General features: G+C 39.1%; 1 protein-coding gene across 11 annotated transcripts in view; it reads right to left on the bottom strand.

The window, feature by feature from the left end:
• The window catches only part of tcf4 (transcription factor 4), a 215,194-nt gene extending 198,142 nt beyond the window's left edge, over positions 1 to 17,052 (bottom strand). For 7 of the 11 annotated variants that reach the window (XM_026296705.2, XM_026296699.2, XM_026296704.2 and 4 more), the window contains exons 1-3: positions 16,609 to 17,052; positions 16,230 to 16,268; positions 10,983 to 11,055 (exon numbers count right to left, since the gene is read on the bottom strand). In XM_026296705.2, the coding sequence (XP_026152490.1) occupies positions 10,983 to 11,055; positions 16,230 to 16,268; positions 16,609 to 16,680 (184 nt within the window). In that variant the 5' untranslated portion in view covers positions 16,681 to 17,052. Of the gene's footprint in view, positions 1 to 10,982; positions 11,056 to 12,741; positions 12,775 to 16,229; positions 16,269 to 16,608 lie in introns of those variants that run through there. The other 4 variants (XM_026296700.1, XM_026296711.1, XM_026296709.1 and 1 more) reach the window with 4 other exon arrangements.
• Positions 17,053 to 17,380: the final 328 nt, after the last annotated feature.

Below are 17,380 nucleotides of genomic sequence, written 5' to 3'. Positions count from 1 at the left end.
CTTTTCTTTGTCGCGCAATTTTAGTGACGTTATGTCTTGCACAATATATTAAAAAGACACTTGTGTAGTTGGCATAATTCAACAAGCATGTCTTATCAATGCTCATTTTGGCCCTAGTTTTGTTTTCATTTGATATTATGTTTGTGTGGCATAAAGGTACATGACATCCGGTTGGTGACGTCTTCCAGGCTGCTCACTCTCACTGGCTTTTGGGGACATTCCATTGGAGCTTCCCCGATCAGGAACTGTAAATATCAAGCATGTTTGATATTTACAATCGAGGCTCTGACCCAATCAGGAGCAGTAAAGTAATTGTTTTGACACCACACACTTGAGAATTGTCTCGACAAATAATCGGTTGCGACAAAGCTGGAATCGGGCCACACCCCCACGATCACTGGAGGGGGCAAATCAAGGAATGAAACTGGGCAAAAAATCATCTGGTGTGTTCCTAGACTAACTGTCTAAAAGAACTTTCCTTGTCTAACCAAATTTCACATGCAGAAAACTGCAGGTGTTTTGAACAGAAAAACTATATGCATGATGAATGACAGGAAATACCTTATTCAAGCTAAACCTAAACACATCTAGGTTGAAGTAAGCCAAAGGTAAAAGTAACTAAACTAAATCACAACAGGAACTCAACTAAACTTAAACAAACAAAATCCACCAAACCCAAGAAACTCAAACTTCTAAGCTTTAAAAATTACTTTCCCAGAGTCCCTATATAGACCAGGAGCAGGTCCTTACTACTTACTGAAATATAATCACAGAAATACCATCAAGACAGAAGCTAGATGTCCCTAAATGTCCACTCTTCCCACACACGGCCAAAAGAGGCTTACAGCTCAGCTTTTGTCATAGTTTAAGCAAAGGATGTAACAGTAAAATAAAAAAGTTTATAAACAACTTAATTAAATTTGAGTCAAAGAGACCAAACTGAAGAAAACACAAGCTAATCCAAATTTAGGAGCCTGGCCTGGCTCAGCACATCTTGGCATCGTCCATAGGGAAAACATATGGAGCTCCGACTCAGTTGCGAGCCGGCCCATCGAAGCAAGAGGCACGTCAATCTCCTGAGCTTTGACAAAAAGAAACAGCAGAAATCCACACCGAGTTCCCACAGACACTAACCTTGAAATCACTGCCATTATTAGCAGAGTCATTATTAGCATTAGAAAAGCAAATGGGGCTAATAATATTTACCATTATGGCTAAAAACGCCTATTAATCCCTAATCCGTACCACAATTAAGAGCATGGCTGGGTGTTTTTGTGAGTCGTTCTGCATCGCCTTGGAGGGGAAATGAGACAATTTAACAACCTCAGAGGCAGAGAAGGTGGGAGGGTGAGGTATTAAGCGACTGCCTCCTGCTCTCCATCTCTATTTTGAAAGTGATCAGACAAGCTGTTTTTGAGTGACGGGCGTAACGGAGGCAGATTTGACTGAATAGAGACAAGAGGGTGGTGGTGGGGGCGTAGCTCGCTGCATTGAAGCGCGTTATCTGTCTCAGTACAAGTGCATCAAATCAAACCAGAGAGGGGATATTATTAAAGCAACCCTCTTTTTTCTATGCTCTGAACTGTGACTTAATAAGCCATGCCAATTAGGGGAACAAAAATCAAGCGTGCCATCGGGGCTGTATCTGTCCTTACCCAAATTTATCTGCTAATGCGTGACACTCGCTGGCAGAAAGAAGAAGACGGTTCCTCTGTTTGTCTCTGTGTTTGACAAGAAAAAATAAGAGGAAGAGGTGGAAGGTGGGACAAGCATAAAAGAAAAAAAGGATGAAGCATATTGATTCAGTAATAATCTCCCTCAGAGTTGAGGTTTTTAAAAGCTAAGACTATATATGGCAGCAAATCCCATGCAAAGACAAACACTAACCATGACCTACTAACAAATACTGTGTTTATCCAGCCTGTGATATAAGTTCCTTCCTCTTCCCTATGGAGAGCCATTGTGGTCCAGACACTATTAAAAAGTCATCAGTTAGCCACACTGTTGTTCCAGGTGATATGTTCCTTCATTACTAGGAAAGGCTTCCTCTATGACTCTTTAAAATGTAGCAATACTTAATTTTGTCGGCAAGCTGTGTTTGACCCAACGATGTTCCCTACTCAGACTCAGCTACAGCGATTAGTAAAAGTAAAAAAAAACACACTGTAAATATCCATCCATCCATTATCTATACCCACTTATTCCTAACCAGGGTCCCAGGGACCTGCTGGAGCCTGTCCCAGCTCTCTTTGGGTGAAAGGCAGGGGTCCACCCTGGACAGGTCACCAGTCCATCACAGGGCCACATAGAGACAAACAACCTCACACACTCACACTCACTGCTATGGACAATTTAGAGTCACCAATCAACCTGACATACATGTTTTTGGACTGTGGGAGGAAACCAGAGTACCTGGAGAAACCCCACACAAGCTCAGGGAGAACATGCAGACTCCACACAGAAAGGCCCCTGCTGGGTTTCAAACCAGGAACCTTCTTGCTGTGTGACATCAGTGCTAACCACTCATCCACCGTGCCGTCCTACACTGTAAATATAACTAACAAAATGAGTTTGACATAAACAGTATGACTTTGGGCTCATGTCACACTTATGGTGGAATACAATTGCACATTACTTTCAGTAAACTTCGCAATTGACACCAATGTAGTTTATATCTTAAAAATGTATACCTGCAGTAGCAACCACTGGGCTTGGAACTGAAAGTCACGGACATTGTAGATATTTTTTGGGTTTGGTGGGTTTTTTTGGGAGAACACCTTTCTCTCTTTAACATCTCTCCTGCCATCATCCAGTCTTTCCCTTTTCTTCCATCTCTTCCTTACTTTCTTTAACTAACATTCCTTCCTTTCTTCTGTCCTTCCTTCCTACTTTAATTACTCAATTCTTTTTTCCTTGTTTCACTTTCTCTTTCCTCCATACTTCCTTTCTTCTTCCTTAATTTATTGCTTCCTTTTCTTGTTACCATTTGTTCTTTTTCTCCCTCTCCTTTTATTTCCTTCCATCCTTCTTTCCCTTCTCAGTTTTTGGGCCCCTTATTGCCTTTCATTTTTTCCTTCATTCCTTTCCTCTTCCGTATCATTTCTCCCTTCCTTCTTTTTCTTTGCTCATTCCTTCTTTTATTTTCTTTACTTCCTTATTCCCTTCCTTTCCTTCCGTTCTTCATTCCATCCTTCCCTCCCTCCCTCCCAGATTTGTTTCTTTCTGCTGACATTTTAAGATGCATTTCCCTCCATCTTTCTTTACCACCTTTATGATCCGTGACAACACAGATAAGATGGTTTGCACTACCAGGTATGCACACACACACACACACACACACACACACACATACAGCTCCACATATGTTTTTACTCCTCATGGAGACTTTACATTGACTACTGACATACATTAATTTCCTGGAGACTTACACTTACCTTAGCCATAACCTCTACTTGCCTAACCTTTACCCTACACTTAACATAACCCTAACCTCGCCCTAACTTTAAACCGAGTCAACTCTTTTAAATTCAGTGATTTACATGGTGAGGACCTGGATTGTCCCCTTGAAGAAGCTTGAGTCCCCACATGTGACTGTGTAAACAGGTTTCAATCACCACAACACAGAAAAAACATGGCACACTCACACACAAGCCCACATACATGCTCACACATGCTCACTTGTTACCACCCATTCAAAATCTCTGCAAATCTCTGACACACATTTTTATGATCAACATTCATTCACATTGAATATACACATTCACACTGTTTCTCACGTACATACACGCACACCCCTCGGTCCCCTTCCAACACCACTGACAGGGAGACAAACAGTGGATCGGAGAGGTTATAGCAGCATTGAAAAAAAAAGAGGAAAAACACCAAAACCAGCCAAGACCTGAAATAGAAGAGTGGCGGTGGTGGTTTTGACAGACAGAGTGAAGCTGCTCACTGAACGGCTTCATCCAGGAGGAGATTAGAAACACACACTGAGTTTGATGTGTGCATTATCTTTCCAGGGATGATCCTAAAATAAACAACGGCAAAATCTCCCAATAATTAAAATGCCTAATCCACTTCCTGGTTGGCGATGACCGTGGGCTGAGCATGTCAGCCAGCACTCGTGGGGATTGTGCACGTTTATGTTTAGACATTTGGGGTGTTAAGGTGAATTTATCACAGAAAATATGCAGACTTGTGTTTAATGTGGCTTCAAAAACTGAAATTTATTCATGGCATTGTGTGAAGGATGTCATTTCAAAATTCAACCTCTAGATATGGTTGGGGAAGAAATGTGACTCCTTATCCTCAAAAGCATCAGATAAACCAAACCCTAAAGCATGTTTTTATTCCTCTGCCATTCTGGCTGCTGTACACGTTATTTTTACACAATACTTCTGTTTTGTGTGTTTATCGATGTCTTCTTTACATCTGCATTTTGCTGCTTACCGTATTTTCTTGGCCATAAGTCGCTTTTAGCAAAAACAGCCTTGTTGAAAAGAAAAAACAACAGCGTCTCCTCATCTTACTCCAAACTTTGTTTCAGCTGCATACTTTATTACCTACACTTTGAAGTCTGCAATATAGCATTTTCACTTGGGTTACACTAGTTGTAGTTGAACATAAGTGTAAACCTAATCATTTTTACTTCTTCAGCGGTACAATATTACCTTCATTTGAGTTAAGAATGCTGTCTAACACTAGTGATGATGAAATTATACTAAATATAAGTCGCAGGACAAACCAGAGGGATAGTCCAGAAAATACGGTATGTTTTTTTGCTTAATCCTATTTTCCAAACATTTTGGGGGGAAATGTTTATATTTTTGTGAAAATCTACCTTATGGAAAATGTTGTTAGTATACTATGAGATAAAACAATGAGGAGATGTTAACAGAGGTTTTCACTGTACCTTAAATTGTTAATGATGCCAATTACCAAAGCCTGTCATGCACAGAATGTTGGCACTGTTAAGCCTCTGTCCAGTTTAGTGGCTGTGTTCATTTTGTGAAGAATTTATATAGTATACAGGCAATATTTAATATATTAACATAGGCTCAGAGTCCCCGTTGTGTGATATGACTTTTTGGATGCAAAGGGAAAAATAACAAAACAATTTTATTAAAGTCATTAATAAGATTATGCAAAAAATAGTGAGTGTTGTCCTGTAAAATAACAGGGTCCATATGTCTTTTGTGTCAGCAGGATATTACAACCTACAGAAATTGTTATTGTTAGGTGACCCCAACCACAATCTCTTTTTCTAAAGCTAACCAAGTTGATTTTGTTCCTGAATAAAACCGTGACTCTCCTGTGTATTTATGATTATTACCACAGATCAGGCACATGTTCTGATAGAAGGGTTCTATACAGGGCCGGTTCTTGCCAGTTGTGGAAGGGTGGGCAGGCAGATATCCTGGGTGGGCAATTATTATCGTAAATTCAGAATAATTTTTTTTTTTTAATGTATTCATTTAACACGCATTACAATGCTTCCATGATTCTGAATAGACTACTAAACAGAACATGTAATTTACTAGAGGTTCTGACAAATTTTAATTGCTCGAGTCTATTTAAAAATGAATCCGTTTTATTTTAATGATTATAACCATGCAAGGTAAAAATGACATCTCTCTCGTTAGCAACACAGAACTTACGATAAGGGAAATAGAAGCATGCGTCCCGCAAAACGCTGTATTCAAGCCACTGACGCGAACAGTACCACCCAACATTAAATGACCGCGATATGGACCCAAATGTACGTTTTGGGGTAGATATTTAATACTAATCCACAATCCTTATAGCCACCAAAAATCTATGCATTACATTCAAATACTCCTGCTTGTTATCACTCGTGTTCTTGTCTGTCAGAAACTGAATCTGCTTCTCCGCACTGAAGGCAAGTGTGGCGATTATACCAGCTTTCAGCCAATGAAAACAGAAAATACTGCGTTTTTCTGGTGTTGTTTTTTGATTGGTTGGGGTGGTCTACAGCCATCCCTCAAACTTCTTAACACGCAGCCTGCCTTAGATCACCTTTACCAAAGCACAAATCATAAAAACTAATACATAAACTCTGTCTTTCACTAAATTCTAATTGGTTGGGCAAGATTGACTGCCCATGCCTAGATCCGGCCCTGGTCCTATGGGTCATATTCTCAGATAGTGACATATATTGTGATTTGGGGAACCATTACGAGTTGGGCACATCACGATAAACAGTTGGTGGTGCTAATTCTCCACACAGGTGTACTAAACACTCAGGAGATAACATAATTAAATCTCAAGCCTCAAACTAATAAAAAGGTGAAAATGTAATAGAAAATGGCTCTTCTGTTTCTCTTTGAGGAAGGTTACAGTCTCATCATCAGTTCACACAGATCACAGATGTTTTCGTCTCTTGATTTTTTAAATCTCTACAGCAGAAGCTGAAGCCATAATTTATTCATGAAGTCGGTTTCTGTGGCACCATATTTTGCTTCTACTGAAAAATCAACTGTAAAAACTTTATTCTGAACATTACTTTTTTCTGTTTGAATTTTTGTCATTTCCATGCTGACTATTTATGCAAGTAGAAAATTCACACAAAAACAAATGAATGTAATTTTACTAGTCAGAAGATAGGAGGACAAAAATCATCCCAAATGATCACACTATTCTTACCTGCACAGTTCAATCAAAAAACATTTTCACACACATTAGGTCAAAGGTCATGTCCCGGTGTCTTCAGGTCCAAATGAGGTTGCAGCTGTTCACTCCTGCATACACTTATTACACATTTATACACATATTACACATTTATATCCCAATTTTATATATATTTTTATATAATTGTCCTGCCTGTTATTACAAACTATGACATTAGCTGAGTGAAACAGAAGCTACAGCATGGTTTAAAAGAAAAATGTTAAATGTGATAATGAGTAAAGAGACTGTATTGTTGTCAACTGCACCAAGGCAGGACCAGTACAAGCATTTTTGAGACCATAAGTGGATTTCGTCCACTCTCTCTCATACAGATTCAAATTAAATTTAATTAAGGTACAAGCAAAATACATTAAACTGGTTCACTTCTTTGGCAGGACAGTGGTTTAGTGATTAGAACCGTTGCCTCACAGCAAGAAGGTCCTGGGTTCGCAACCCAGCAGGGACCATTCTGTGCAGGTACAGCAAACTCTGCAAAGAGTTTGCATGTTCTCCCTGTGCTTGCATGGATTTACTCTGGGTACTCCGGTTTCCTCCACCAGTCCAAAAACATGCATGTTAGGTTAATTGGTGACTCTAAATTGCCCATAGGAGTGAGTGTGAGTGTGTGAGGTTGTTTGTCTCCATGTGTGGCCCTGTGATGGACTGGTGACCTGTCCAGGGTGTTTCACCCAAAGAGAGCTGGGATAGGCTCCAGGAGATCCCCATGACCCTGGTTAGGAATAAATGGGTATAGATAATGAATGGATGGTTCATTTTTTGCAAATGTCAGATAATATAACTATATAGAAATGGTTTAAAATTTGACTTTGACTGAATGAAATTAAACAGGACTTTAGAACACTATCTGGTGGAAACTAGATGCTTCTCAGCTGATAGACACAAAATTTAACTTCTAAAGCTCATAAACCGATCTTCAGTTTGTTGCTGTAATAGCAACCAAAACATACTGTCATTCAGTTAGAATAAGGATATACAAAGTTTTTTTCGCCCAATCTGATTTTCCAGTTTTGGGGGCCCTTGAGGCCCCTGTCCTGCAAATCCAATTTAGGCCTGGATCAAATTCTGCTGTAGTTTGAGTAAGGTAAGGTAAGGTAAGGTAGAGCAAGAGAAAGGAATCTCATTGGGAAAATAGAGTTTTGAGCATAGACAATAAAGATAAAATACTTGATAGGACTGATTATAAATGGGTCCCGCATCTCAAAAAGCTGTTTAACTTTGCTGATACATAAACCAAAGCCATCATTGAAGTAAACGGACCCTGTTCAGTGACAGCATGTCCCAGCCTCTGTCCTCACCCCAACCTTTGGAAACCCGCTGCTCGCATGGTTGTGGAGGTCTATAGAGTTCTAATTAGCTGCATTCATAAACAGTGCCAGGCTCATCAAAATGCCGAGGCCTGCAGAAAGCCACAGCAGGGGTGAGCAGATTGTGTGTGTGTGTGTGTGTGTGTGTGTCTGTCTGTGTGTGTGTGAGTATTGCATTTTGTACATGTGGGTGTTTAGATGAGTGTGCATGGGATTGTGATTTGTGTATATGGACGAGTGTATGAGTGTGTGACAACAGTGTGTGTCCGTGTATGGAAAAATGAAGATACACATTGAAGCAGCAAATCAAGGTCTAAAAGGCACTACAAATTCTCCAAAAATCGTAACATTTCTTGTCCTTCCTTACATTTGTATGCATGGCATGGGAGTGAACAACGTGACTGAAACCACAGAGCACAAACAACAACAACCACAAAACGAAGCAGTAAACAAAGAAGACATCTCAGCATCTCTGTTTTACAGCCAACAAACAAAATGGCTTCCCAACGGCAAATAGCATAAGCAAGAGAAATAGAAGCAACTGGGCTGCTTTCTGTGAAAGAAAAAATCACCCATAAAAAGTCTCCTCCTGTACTCTAGACAATGGATGAGCTTGCCTCATACAGAAAGAAGATGTTATGGAATGGAAATTTACAAGGAAAAATTGCATGACGCCCAACCAGATACATGATCACACCAAAAAAGTAAAATATAGAACTGTATTTCTATAGAGACTGCTGAAGCAGGAAACACATGGCACAAGAGAATCGATATAATAAAAAGTCCACAAAACATATGTCGTATCAGCCAGCTGTGAATTGCAATATTACACATGATATTCATTTAGGCAATGCACACAGATTGTAACTATTCCCAATATAAGAGAATTTGGGAGATTCATTCTGCACCTTCTCCTGACAAAAACCGAAAGTTCAAGGGACTACATATTATAAAGACTGCAATTCAAACATACAGTAAATCACTAAATCATTTCCAAATGACCAACAGGCCAACCATCTGACTTGCTGAGACCCCATTTACACCACTTGTCAGTATCTCTTGTCTGGATAGGACTTCATCCAATGTGATACTTGTAAATCAGGGTCAACTGTACTTCAGTCCAGAGAGAGGTGGTAATGCACCTGAAGCTGATAAATCTGATAAAATAGTTTGTTGCTGAAATAGCTCACACTGTTTTCCTGTCACTTCAATGACACACTGGCAACACACAAATTCAAACAGAGTGCTCAAGTCGGCTGTTTCATTCATGGTTCAACATTATTGGCTCAGTCAGTGGCGACAGCGTGGAATTAGTTCTTTCAGCAGAACCCTTGTTGAGATCTCCCTCGAAGACCAGAACATTTACCAAATCTGCTTACTAACCATGCGCTATGTAATGTGAATGCCTTAAAAATATCTTTGACTGAACTAATACAGTAACTGACAAGAACAAACTAACTCATCACTCACATTACTAGCAAAGTGACAGTAGATTAACAAATCAATAACACAATACTAGATATTGTGCAGTACCTTCTGACAGTTTGATCCATTTTTTAACTACAGAAGTTTACTATCCGAGCAGTTTTACAGACTGGCTGAATGATGACAGATAAGTAAACACATGAATGAGATAATCACTGATTGACTGAATTAGTAAATTAAGGAACTGCATATGGGGCAGCGCAGTGGTTTAGTGGTTAGCACTGTTGCCTCACAGCAAGAAGGGTCCTGGTTTAAAACCCAGCAGGGGCCTTTCTGTGTGGAGTTTGCATGTTCTCCCTGTGCTTGTGTGGGTTTTCTCCAGGTACTCTGGTTTCCTCCCACAGTCCAAAAACATGTATGTCAGGTTGATTGGTGACTCTAAATTGCCCATAGGAGTGAGTGTGAGTGTGTGAGGTTGTTTGTCTCTATGTGGCCCTGTGATGGACTGGTGACCTGCCCAGGGTGTACCCTTGGCTTTTGCCTAAACAGAGCTGGGATAGGCTCCAGCAGATCCCTGTGACCATAAATGGGTATGGATGGATGGATGGAACTGCGTGGTTCATTCAGACATGTATACATATTTTTTTGTTTTCAACCTAAAGCCACTATCTTCCTATTCTCATGAAAGCAAATAGTGTATGTTCAACACAACAAAACCACTGCATAGAAAAACACAGAGAACTGATCTCCACAACATACACAGGCAGGAAAGAATGGGAGTGGCAAATCAGAAAAACAGGAAGTCTTCTTCAGGAATGAACCCGAGCAGCTGAGAAACAAACATATTCCAAGCATAAAGAAATATGAACAATCACATTGTTACCACAACACAGTATTTTATCCCATAGCATTTGAACAATATTCATGACTTAAAGCAGATATAAGCATGTGCAAATCACCAGACACAAAGAACAACTGTGATATTCAAGCTTCCTCTGTGTGTTAATCCACAGCTGAAAATAGTCCTCAACATATATACTATCTATATATAGAGAGACAAATATATACTATTTCCTCCTGTTCGAATACCATTTGTGAAAAACTATAATGCCCAGCTGTTTGTGATTTCTGTCTTCTATAGGAACCAGTAGGATATAGCAGATGACTACCACACACAGTTGGAAAGTGTTAATATAATCAAAATTATATAATCCGATGTCAGATCACATGACCAAAACATGATGTATGAAACAGCACTTTTGCACAGAAAACACCAAGTTTCTCAAAAAAGGCCAACCAGCATATTCAAAGAATAGATCAGTTATATTTTTAACAGAAATGCAATTTTCAAGTGTCCTTAAAAATAAAATGATCCACAAAGCAAAACAGCATAAAAACCAAAAACTGCATCTGCATGTACAGAACATGGTTCCCCACATAAGAAAATTCAAACAGCAAGCAAAGCAGCAGCGAGCAGGTGTAAGAAGAAGAGGGGGAGGCTGAGAGGACTGAAGGAAGAGGAAAAATAGGAGAGGGCTGACGTACTTGAGCTGGAGAAATGTCCGCTCCCCAGGGAGGTTGGCCCGTTCTTTCCACTGCTAACAGGAGGGGAAAACATCTACAAGACAAACAGAGTGCACATTACCTCCGAGAGCACTGACACTGCAGAGCAAGACACATCTCTACAGAAACATCACTTCAGCTATACATGAAAAGCTTCATTCCAAAACTCCAGAGCAACATTTGGCTGAGAAAAGGCACTTGTTCTCATCACATTACAATCTTTATAGGAATTGTCATAAATTTAATGGGGACTCAATGTTCTTTATTTTTATCTTATCTCATCTTATCCACATTTCAAATAGTAAACATTTTGTTTTGGAAAGAAACTCGATGAGGATTTTAACAAAAACACATCTCCATTTTTACTAGGGCTGGGTATCATTTGAATTTTTTTCTAATACTAACTCTCATGCCCCTATATAGGTCCAAATACTAAAAGAATTTCTTGATTCCTTATGTTGGGAAGAGGTTCTCCAATGTTACTGTTGCAAAATTACAGTATAACTTCCACCACTGTAGAGGTGGGACAGAATCACTATTTTGCAGGTCCCAGGTAAGTCTTAAATTTTGGCTATGAAGCCCTTACTTATGTCATGTAAGTCTAATGTCAAGTCCCAATTTGATAAGTACACTGTCAGGCTAAGATATGTAAGTCAGTCTCAAGTGCAATGTTGAAACTGTTTAAGTCCAGTGTCAAGTCCAAACCTACAACAGGTAAGTTCAGTGTCAAGTCCCATATCTCATGGCAGCTAAATCCAGAGTCCCATGAGAAATCTGATATGTCCCAAGTCATGTCTCATGGGAAGTCCAAGTCAAAACAGGAAAATCCCAATCCTGATCCCATGTCAAGACAGGTAAGTACTACAACATGTTCTATGTTAGTGCCAAATCAGGTTAAGTACTTTACTTTGTGGTTGAACTCCTAAACAGTTCAGGATGCAGCCTTCACTAAATTTAATATCAATTTGAATTTTGAAACAGAGTAAATGTCAGCACAGCAAATTGACAGACAAAATAAATACTAAATGATTACTTCTTATTTGCATTTCATGCTGTCACATAAACTTACAAACCTTTTTCTGGTGTTATTTGGTGTGTATTTCACAATTAAGCCTACAATCATGTGTCATTTTAGCCGAATATTTTGCATGTTGTCAAGCAGGTATCATCTGTCCGAACACAACCTGATTAACTTCTGCAAAATGAATTCGAAGTATCTCCAGCTGTCAGTGTGGGGCTGCGTCCATCATAATAGGATTTTCAAAATGACTATTTGCTTGCAAGTCACTTTTTATGACCCCAACAGTGAAGGAATTTAGGATGCCCCTACATTGGAAAGTATATGTTTTCATTTAAATAAAGGTCTGCACCACTTGTTAGCATATGTCAGTAATATGCACTGAAATGTCTTTTTATTGTAAATATTTTCTGGGTACCTTTTACCTTCTATTGCTCCTACCCTTATCCTATATCATACTCTTCCTGCTTTTCCCATTGTGGGACAAATAAAGGTTGGTCTTATTTTATCTTATCTCAGTGTCCTCTGTAGTGGACATGGGGACTTAATGTGTTGTTACATCAAACTCATTGTGTTTCAGTAAAGAGGAATAACCATAAATTGCTTTGACCTCTTAACATTTCACTTTGCAACCTACTAATTGTTCATTCAGCTGCCATAGTTATGTCGATGACTTTACTGTAATTATTTTGTGTAATTGGTTTTCTTGGTTAGTTAACTGACCTGAGCAATGCTGGCAGCTGTGATAGGTTGGTCTAGTATTGTGCAGAGTTGTGTCCTGTTGTCAGATGAAAGACATAATGTAAGCACACCTCTTTAACTATGATTGCTGCACTCGTCTAAGTTTTACTGGGTAATGGCTCATATTTGTACTTCTGCTTGCCCTGCTGTCATGATGGGCACTGGCCAAAAGCTTGGCAGTTAAAGTCAATGCACTGTGATGTAGTTGTGTTAAGGTTTTATCTTTTGTTTGTCCATAATTCATTTTGCATCTACAGTCAATTTTTGTGCTGGTGTGAGATAATGTGATTACTGCTGAGATAACTTAAATAAGACTAATCAGGCATGTAAGACCCCCAAGGTTTTGTTTTATTATAGTGAGGTTAAGTTTTTCAATTATTACTAAGTAGTGAATGCTAAGTTGGCAGTTTCCAATGCTCAGTGTTAATTTGCCATTTATTTTATTGAATTGTGTTATGTAAATTGCACATTTTGTAATTTTTTGTCTATATCTACCAATTACTGAAATACCCAAATTTGAGTTTGTCGGGATCTCGGGAGGTTAGGGTGTGTCAGGTGACCCAGGTCCACACCTTTGTGTAAAGTAGCTTCTGGTTCTTTTATAACCAATTAAATGGACAGATTTTTGTTTTATGCTCAAAATTTATTGAAGTTTGATACCCAGCCCTAATGATCACACACTTTGAGCTCAAACCTGAACACAGATATGAAGAGTTCATTTTCCAAAAACAGTGGACACACACTTTTTTAAAAGTAGAAGAAAATCTAATCCCTCATGTAGCATCTGTGAAAAATAAACAGGAATCCAATCACTCAAATCACCTGCCCACCTTTGTGAAAAATGTGTTTTCATTCTAAAGTGTCACTTTTGCCAAATGTTGGACAGCTCATTTTGGAAAGAAACACTTCATATCTACTTCATATCTGGCTTAAATATATGAGATAATCATCAAAACTAGCTACCATCTGCTCTACACATCTACAGGAAAATCAAGCCCACATTAAGAAAGAGACTGAAGCTGAATACTGATGTCTGCTGTGTTACTATATATGAACTACTGTAAAGCTTTACAACAGAACAGTGCACCATATAAAAGTGACACATCTGACCCCCATAGATAACTTCTGGATAAACATCAGGCCTGTGTGTGTTTGAAGATGAGATCTCAGTAATCGTGCTCTCAGGTCCAAACTTTCAGATGCTAAAAGCTTTTCAGGATTTGAGGTTTTGAGAGATTTTTTTCTTTTCTTTTAAACCAGATTGTAAGCAAGTCAAACCGCGATTAAAATAATAAAGACTTGATCTGTCCTTTATCTTAATACAGACGGTGGGGTCTCTAAGGGTGCTTGTTGAATATGCTGGATATGGTGTGCTCAGCCTCCTTCACAGCTGCAACACATGGAGAGAAAAGCGATGTTTGGGAGATAAAAGATCTAATTCTGATTATTAGCAGGTCTGTCAAAACAATTTGAGCTGCTGGTTTCAGGTTGAAAACAGAAAACTAAAAAAAAGATGGATAACGGCATTAATGAATGTTTGGTGTGCGTTTATAATAGGAAGAAAGAGATCTGAGCTACTGCTGCCCTCCTTTGTTTGAATATTTCTTGACATAGGCTCATTAATATATCTGTCTGGGAAAAAAGATATATATGCACATTAAAAATGGAAAACCTTCTATAATATCTATACGTACATTTATCTACATTTATAATCCTTTGTAATAATTTGTACTTGAGAATATGTGTGTCAGTAAATAATGACTTTATGGGGATTTTATTGCTGTTTATGGACGTTTTTAACCTATAATATTACTCATGAGATTTGTTTCCACTATTTATTGTATTTCCATATCTATAAATATATACAATCTACTGTATATTTGTATCATTACAATGTTCCTATAGAAGCCCATTATATTATTGTGGTTCAAACATAAATGTGATGATCTTCTTCTAGGCCTTTTCTAATAAGGGGTAATTATACCAATCTTAATATATATATATATATATATATATATATATAATATTTTTGCAGGGATTGGCTTATTGATCTTATTGTTAGCATAAATGTTACTATAACACTCCTATATCATTAATGACACCAAACCATGTGTGTGCCATTGAATTAAGATGTAATAGTGATTTTCTTGATATACTTATCCTACATATTATCACTATTGGTTTGATTGCTTTTACATGTGATACACACGTGTCTTATTCCAATAATACTGCCATAAAAGCAAATGATTTGTTTATGATTTGCAATGCTGATATTGGAGTGATTATATTCTATGCCTTTTGTTGATAGCTCATACTAACCGTCCTATAATATTTATATAATGTTAAGAGATTTTCATGTTTATGGTATATAGTGAGTCTTTACATAAACTATGACATATGGTGTCCTATTTATAATACTGAGTTGAAAGCTCACTATTAGTGCTGCTATGAGAGTTTGCAGTGTGTGCTGGAATTCAGTATGAGGTTATCATGTTCTTTTAATAGCTCTGAATTCAGATTTCCTATGATATCTTTGTCATATTTCTCAGACACTCCTACACGGCGTCTTACAGTGAGCGTGCAGGCCTCAGCTGTGCTCTTATGAATTTTATTTATTGCATTAACATTCCTATGAGGACTGATAGGGCCATGTATTGGAATGTCTCTATTATGCACCTCGTGCAACATCACTAGCCTCAGTCCTGTAAAATCTATATTTGCAGATATTTTATGTGAACTGTGCATCCTGTGATTTCTCTGTCCCTCCAGTCATTTTCATTGTGTATCAGCTCAGCTCAGCTGTGATGTTATTTAATGCATTAACATTACTGTAGAAATGCACAGTAATAAAGGCAAAAAAAAAATGTTTCAATGTGTTCCATCTTATACAGGATCACCAGCGTCATTGCTTCAACACTGATTGTTTTCTGAAATCATTCTTGCCGTCTCTCTGCCTTTCCTTAGCATTAATGTAAGCCCGTGCTTCCTCCTCATTTAGGGGTGTTTCTGATCTTTTTCTCTCTCCTTCTCCTCTTCAGACCAAAGTTGCTCCCAGAGGAGGAGAGGCACAGAGAAAACATGGCCGAGAACGGGGACACTATTTCCTATCCGTCAACTTCGCAACACTGGCTGTTCTTTAAAAAAATAAACACACACACACACACAAACTTTGAAACGGAGTCATGAGTTTGGGGCTTTTAACAGGCTGCTGCCGGACATGGGAGGGGGGCGGTCCGACACGTTTCTTTCTTTTTCTGTGTGTTTGTCTGTATTACTGTCATGCAGGTTCACGATTCAACATCGAGCCTTTTGCATCTGAAATGTTCTGTACAACACGGTGTAGGGTGCGTGGAACAGCCTATAACTCACACAGACTAAAATATTTCCTAAACCCTATCATGGGCCAAAAAGGAAAAGAAAAAAATCAGACTACACATAAAGGAAAAAGGACTTAAAATGAGATATACTACCATGGATGTTGGGAACATTTTCAAATCGCTGTTTCGCATCTATAAGACAACAAAATTACAAATGCAGCATCACAATTCTCTGCACACACACTCCACACAAACAAAAATGAAATTACAAATGAAATTAAATTACATTACACTTTTCTGCAAGTTACTCTACAGAAACACACAACTTTTGTGCAAATAGTTGAAAGACTGAGTGAAGGCTATAATATGCATATGTTATTTGCTGTACAACTCATTAAAACACATTAAAAATGTAAACAGTGCTCGCTGTATAGAGCCTACAGGACGCGTTTACGTTCCTCTACGGCTTGTACTGTCATCATACTAGTCATTATAGTCACATTAACAAGTAGAAGAGCACGAATTTCCTTACCGCGCTGAAATCCAGTAAGTCACTCAGTTCCTTGTCTGTTCCCAAAGCTGCGATCCGCTGTTGGTGATGCATTTTAGCAAAATCGCACGGACCTAAAACATGGAAAACAATGGAGAGATAGATAGAAAGAAGAGGATAGGTAGACAGATTGATAGATGGAGAGACACAGGGTGGAAGAGGAGAGAAGGCAGAAGGAAGACCTCGGCTTTTTGCGCACCGCTCCGCTCCCGGATCTCTTTCCTCCACAGCGAAATAAATCCAGTAAAACAACCTCAAAGCCTCGATCACAAATCTAGTTTTCTTTCATCCTCGGAGCAGGGGCTCAGTCCCGGGTTCCTGGTTTTGGCAGCAGGAAATAAATCGCAAGAAAAAAACTGACAGGAAATAAAAGAAGGGGGCGACAGGACAGGAGTCTTTTCGCGTGTGTTTTGGTGTGTTTCTCCCCCCCTCCCGCCCCCCCAGCCGAAGAAGTCCGACCGCTCCGCGTTAAGACGCAGTAGTCCGTCGCGGCTGAGTGTCAGGCTCACACACAATATAAATAAATAACACGCTGTTTCTCCGCGAGCCTTTCGGGGAGAGAAAAATATCACCTCAGAAATGCGCGCTGGTTGTGTCGCAGGCGTGTGTTGTGTCAGTGGAGGAGTCCAGGCAGGGTGAGCGCTGCTTCTGACCGGGCTGAGGGTCCCCTTATGCTCGGCTGCGGGTGCTGAAGATCCCCGGTTACGCAGCACGGATCCCATGTGCGTCTGGCACAGCCTCGGTGTAATAAATG

The sequence above is a fragment of the Mastacembelus armatus genome, chromosome 12 (assembly GCF_900324485.2).
Source record: "Mastacembelus armatus chromosome 12, fMasArm1.2, whole genome shotgun sequence".
Lineage (NCBI taxonomy): Eukaryota > Metazoa > Chordata > Actinopteri > Synbranchiformes > Mastacembelidae > Mastacembelus > Mastacembelus armatus.
This window is presented reverse-complemented; position numbering and strand designations above follow the sequence as displayed.